The sequence below is a fragment of the Dipteris shenzhenensis genome, chromosome 13 (assembly GCF_047967505.1).
Source record: "Dipteris shenzhenensis isolate YYH24624 ecotype China chromosome 13, Dip_SZ_1.0, whole genome shotgun sequence".
NCBI classification, from domain to species: Eukaryota; Viridiplantae; Streptophyta; class Polypodiopsida; order Gleicheniales; family Dipteridaceae; genus Dipteris; species Dipteris shenzhenensis.
The window spans coordinates 3872656-3878385 of record NC_141608.1 but is presented as its reverse complement, the minus strand read 5'-3'; the positions used below and the strand labels follow the sequence as shown (position 1 = coordinate 3878385).

The following is a 5730-nucleotide window of genomic DNA, read 5'->3' as shown; positions in this document are numbered from 1 at the left end:
TGCAAAAGATCAAATTAGCCTCGCTATCAGCATTCACAAAATTTAATTTTGAGTCCATAAATCATAGTAAGTACAATTGTCTAACTCCAAAAGTAATCTAAACATATGTGTTATACTCATTATTAGACTACACGACTTTAAAACTATGAAAAAACTCATTCTAATAAGGAATCATGACCATTTTGTCTAAACATTGAGAAAAGAGTTTGAAATTTTGATGGTAGCTTGACCGTAAAACTTTTGTTAAAACTCAAAGTCATAGGCACGAGTTCCAATCCATAATAATTCCAAGTTTTTTTCAACGTCTAATCTATTATGGCCAATAATCAAAACCCCAAATTACCTTATCAATTCCTTAGAACAATTCTAGAAGGTGGCTAAGTTAACATGACATAAAAGTGTCCTAGGACATTTTTATGTCCTTCTACCAAACTAATGTTAACTAATTGGTATGGTAAGTGGGTAATTGTGGATGTATATTTTGGTTTCCATGTAGAAGTGGCATTGTGATGTGTGCATGGTCTGGTGGTAGCTGTAGAGTCTCGAATGAATCAGTTTGGGAGTAAGATTGGGGTGGAACATCAACGTTGAGAGCCCCGACTACTATGCCTCTATCTTTCAATTCAATATCGAGGGCAGACTGCAACCGTTGGGCCACTTCACTCATGAGGGGTCTAGCTACACTTTGGGGCTCCACACATGATAGTGCTACTAGTGCAATGGATTTGAGAGCCTCACTATTAAAATTGCCTCCCATTGTTGTGTCCACAATTTCATGCACCTTGTCAGCAAGTATGTAAGGTCGAGCCTACAACAAAAGCAGTGGGATATCTTCAGTTGATTACATCATGGAAAAAAATGGTCGCATATGCAACAACAACGAAATAGATTTTGAACGTTCATTATTATTTTAACAACTACAAAAATCTTTAACCTATTAACCACGAACACCCAACAAAAAACAGGACAAGTGGCAGCTTGGAGGAGAAGAGCGTGCCACATGTCACAAAGAAGGAGCTCTTGGATGGAGGCTTGGAGGGGGGAGGAGGTGGAAAGACAAGGAGCAGCTAAATTAGGGGCAAAGAGGAGATAGAAGGTCAATGTAATGGAGGAGATGGAAGGTCACCTTAGGGAGGAAGGAGGAGATGAAAGGTTAATGGAATGAAAGGAGGAGATGGAAGGTCTCAGAGCCATGGGTTAAGACTTAGCCAAAATTTCAAAATCCAATCGAAGTATGCAGGTGAATTGATTAGCAATTTAAGAATCAAAGATCCATCTTCAGATGGGGAGTTCTTGAGGATGGTCATGCATCTTTGCCCATGCAAAGCACTGGTTCATTAGTACTAGTACTCGTACAATTGATTATGATTAACTAATTGGTATGATCCATACCCACTCTGTAATGTGCTGCGGGCTGGCAGATGAATTCGAACGTTCAAAAACATGTTTGCGGCCACACAGCAGCTCCAGAAGGACTACCCCAAAACTATATACATCGCTCTTCTCATTCAGCCTTTCCATTACGGCATACCTTCAGCGGCAAAGAGAACATGAAACAAATGGAATCAGCAACTTGAATTTTGTTTTATCAAAGCTCCCACACGTTTGCTCTCCAAATGCTATCTTTCAGCTCACGAATATTAATAAGTAGTTGTCCAGAGAAATTCACCTACTCTGGATCCACATAACCCATTGTCCCCTTCACCCCTGTAGAAATGTGTGTTTGCGCCTGCTCCGGAAGTAGCTTGGAAAGCCCGAAATCGGCAACCTTTCCCGTGAGATTTTCATCCAGTAGGATGTTACTGCCTTTGATATCCCGATGAATGATTCTGGGATTGCAGTCTGTGTGTAGATATTTTAGACCTGGGCAGATCAGAGGTCTTCAGAAAACGAACACGTGCCACTAAAATCTTACAGGAAAAACTTAATGAAAAAACAGTAGTGTACAAGGATCAAAATCAAATGAGCAGGTTCAATAAGCATGAGATTTCAAGTCACCATTTGCTGCGTCAACAGCGATTCTGATTCTCGTTACCCAATCCAGAGGATTACGTGCGCCTTGAAGGCCTATATTAACAAGGAATGTTATCACTTGTTTTATTCAGGCTTGCACTCTATGGTAAAAAGACTCGTCTACCCACAAGCGAAAATTCATTTTCGTTTCCATTTATACCATGGAGATGATCGTATAGCGTGCCTTCCGACATGTATTCGTAAATAAGAATTTGTTCGTTCAAGTGTTGACAGTAGCCGATTAGTGAAACAAGATTCTTGTGGTGAACACGAAGCAAGATCTCCACCTGCAGTAAAAAGGACAGTTAAGTCTCAGATAGGACTTATACGAACGCCAAACAAATTCCATGAACAAGATTTTGGAGAGCTGTAGATGTTGGACATATAGGGGTGATTAGACTATGAAAGTGTGTGTTTACAGGGCATTTCACCGTACCTCATTCAGGAACTCTGTTAATCCTTGTTGAGACTGCGGAGACAGTCTCTTTACCGCCACTTCTTTGCCGGTAATTGTCTTTCCGTAGTAGACTCCGCCAAAGCCTCCTTCCCCAAGTTTGTTTCTGAAATTCTGTGTCATTGACAACCTGATCAAACGTGAACCGCTTTTCGTACAACGTGCTGTTGAGAATGATTAGTGGGGCATTGTTTTCTTGGTCACGGGCTGAAAGACACATGTATTAAACCGTTGGTAAGGCTTCTGCTACTACTTTTAAAAAAACCGATTATTGTTTTAGAACTTGTAGATGCAACGACGATGCAACAGGCAAGGTCTTACGAGTGTTACTAGTTATGCCTTAATTGGTTTCTTGGTGAATTTGTTAGGCATCGTATTCTGCGAAGGGTTTGAAGACATAGAACGGACATCTTTTCAGTGAAACGAAGATTTCTGGCAGAGCGAGACTTATGGACGGCACTGACTTGCAGGCGTAGAAGCTCCGATGCTAATTGGAGAAAAGTTGAGGCCATCCGGTGTCTTTTTGTCGAAGAGAAAGAGACAATAAAAGACGGCACCTGCTGCGACGATGACAACAAGAACAGATACTACGATTCCGGCTACAGCGGCTTGGCTGATTGAGTTGCTGGCATTGCTGAAGTCTTGGGTGAAACTATCTGTGTTGTCCAATGTCAAAACCAGAATGATCAGAATATGACCTGAGAGAGAGCGAGAGAGATATGCATCGATTGGCGTTACCTGGGGGAGAAGGAGAAAACGGATCGAATTGGGCAAGGGCGACTGGGAGAAAAGGAGTCGTTGCAAAGTGCAATAAGGAGAGCCATAGCTGATGCTGAAGGAAGAGAGGTGTGACCTTCATCTATCTATTCTATTAAGGAGGGAGGAGGGAGGAGGGAGAGGCACGTGGCGGGAGGAGGGAGACGCACGTGGCGAGAGGAGGGAGACGCATCTACGTTCTATTCTCTCACGCCGTCGCCCGTCGTAACGTTTGGATGAATTCTCTCACGCCGTCGCCCGCCTCACATTGATGATCGCCCGCCACGTTTTGAACTTCCTTTGCTTCTCTCCAGCTCGCTCTGTCGTCGTCGTCGTCGTCGTCTCCAGCTCGCTCCATCGCTCCATCGCCATCGTCTCCTACGCTGCGCCATCGTCTCCTACGCTGCGCCATCGCCAAGCTGCAGAATAGACTCCCTCTATCGTCGTCTACGCTGCAGAATAGATAGAAGCTGCAGAATAGATAGAAGCTGCAGCTCCCTCTATCGTCGTCAAGCTCCATCGCCAAGCTGCAGCTCCATCGCCATCGTCTACGGAGGAGGGAGGCTATCGTCGTCGTCGTCTACGGAGGAGGGAGGAGACACGTGCAGCTCCATCGCCAAGCTGCAGCTCCATCGCCATCGTCTACGGAGGAGGGAGGAGACACGTGCTCGAGCTCCATCTCCTGCACCTCCACCACCCTCCACCACGCTTCGTCTCCTTCAGCTCCTTCAGCTCCACCACCCTCCACCATGCTTCATCTCCTTCAGCTCCTTCAGCTCCACCACCCTCCTTCTCTCAGTGCCCTACCCTCTGCCTACTCCTTGCCTTTGCAGCTTGCTACTACGGTCTGCAGCAAAGGGAGCCCAGCAAGGTCAGAGATCTCCATCCTCCCTCCTTATCTATCTATTCTATTAAGGAGGAGAAGATAGAAATGGAAGATAGAAGATAGAGAAGATAGAAATGGAAGATAGAAGATAGAAATGGAAGATAGAAGATAGATGAATTCCGTGGATCCTTCGATTGAAACTCTCTCTCTAACCACAACACAAATCAAGTGCAAATCTCGAGGGGGCAAAGGCATGCAAAGTGTAGACATACAGGTGAGGGAGTGTGATTCAGTTCAACGACTATTTCATTGCATGCGCCGAAAATAAAAGAATATGGATTAAATCAAATATAAAAGAAATGGGAAGGGGGGATAAAGGTGTAAGGCATTAGCTTAATTTATACGTGGGGGTGTATGTCATTACGTATTTCTATGAGACAGAGAGATAGAGAGAGAGAGAGAGAGAGAGAGAGAGATGTACAGTTATAGAGTGCCCTTGAGCATCTATCTTCTATCTATTGCCTTCCCTTCCTTGCCTCATCCCATGCTCCTCTAGCACATAACAAAAATGAATGACTATTTCATTGCATGTGTCGAAAACAAAAGAGAGAGAGAGCGAGACGGTGTGTGTATGAGCAAGGTCAGAGAGAGAGCGAGACGGTGTGTGTGTGAGGACCCGAATGCAAATCTCGAGGGGGCAAAGGCATGCTGAGTGCAGACATAAAGGTGAGGGAGTGTGATTCAGAGCAATGACTATTTCATTACATGCGTCGAAAACAAAAGAATATGGATTAAACCAAATATGGACTAACGACATTATCATATGACCTTGCATGTAGACACATATGCTACACCCTCCTTTCCCTTCAAGTAATTAACTGATAGCCAATACATGCTGAGCCAATAGAAAAGGATTGTAGAAAAGGCTGGTAGTTTAGCGTGCAATTGTGTTGTAGGTTGGGCTACTGTAGGTTGGGCGAGAGAGAGAGAGAGAGAGAGAGAGAGAGAGAGAGAGAGAGAGAGAGAGAGAGAGATGTACAGTTCGCTTATATACACTTCCTCTAGCCATTGCTGTATGTTATTGGAGCACCCAACAATAGTCCATTCGTTCTAACTAGACACATTAAGTACATTAAATTATTTCCCGTATTTCCTTGCTGCCAATACCAGCGAAAGCCTTGATTAAAAAAAATCTTGAGGGATGATCCAATGCAAGAGAAAGATAAGTGGAAGAGGGGGGGAGAATTGCACATGCTTAAAAACCATCTTGAGGGATGATCCAATGCAAGAGAAAGATAAGTGGAAGAGAGGGGAGAGAGAGAGAGAGAGAGAGAGATTATATGTGTGTATGTGAGAGAGAGTGTGTGTTTGTGTGTGTGTGTGTGTGTGTGTGTGTGTGTGCTTTTATGTTTTTGTGAATATGTAAGGAAAGGAGATGAAAGAAAATAAAGATAATGGAGGAACGAAAGAAGGTAGATTTGAGCAAGCAAGGAGAGATTTTCCTGAAGGAAAAGAGGTAGTGTGCACCCTCCTATAGGTCAATCAATCGCCATCATGCAACCTTGCATGTAGACACATATGCTACACCCTCCTTTCCCTTCAAGTAATTAACTGTATCAGTCTACCTTATATCACATATAGTCATATGATTCACTTCCTCTAGCCATTGCTGTATGTTATT

The 5730-nt window shown here is 43.7% G+C and overlaps 1 protein-coding gene across 2 annotated transcripts; it reads right to left on the bottom strand.

The window, feature by feature from the left end:
* Window positions 1-305: 305 nt before the first annotated feature.
* On the bottom strand, window positions 306-3326 carry LOC147894930 (putative LRR receptor-like serine/threonine-protein kinase At1g67720). Of its 2 annotated transcripts, none has more exons than XM_087384015.1 (8): window positions 3206-3326; window positions 2931-3123; window positions 2450-2646; window positions 2174-2300; window positions 1999-2067; window positions 1674-1863; window positions 1393-1531; window positions 306-808 (listed from the first exon to the last, which is right to left on the bottom strand). In XM_087384015.1, exons 2-8 carry the CDS (start codon window positions 2977-2979, stop codon window positions 443-445), a joined length of 1137 nt encoding a protein of 378 aa, XP_087240141.1. In that variant the 5' UTR covers window positions 2980-3123; window positions 3206-3326; the 3' UTR covers window positions 306-442. The 2 variants fall into 2 exon arrangements, with proteins under 2 accessions (XP_087240141.1, XP_087240142.1); XM_087384016.1 differs by having other exon boundaries at window positions 2450-2674; window positions 2932-3123.
* Between the last annotated feature and the right edge of the window lie 2404 nt (window positions 3327-5730).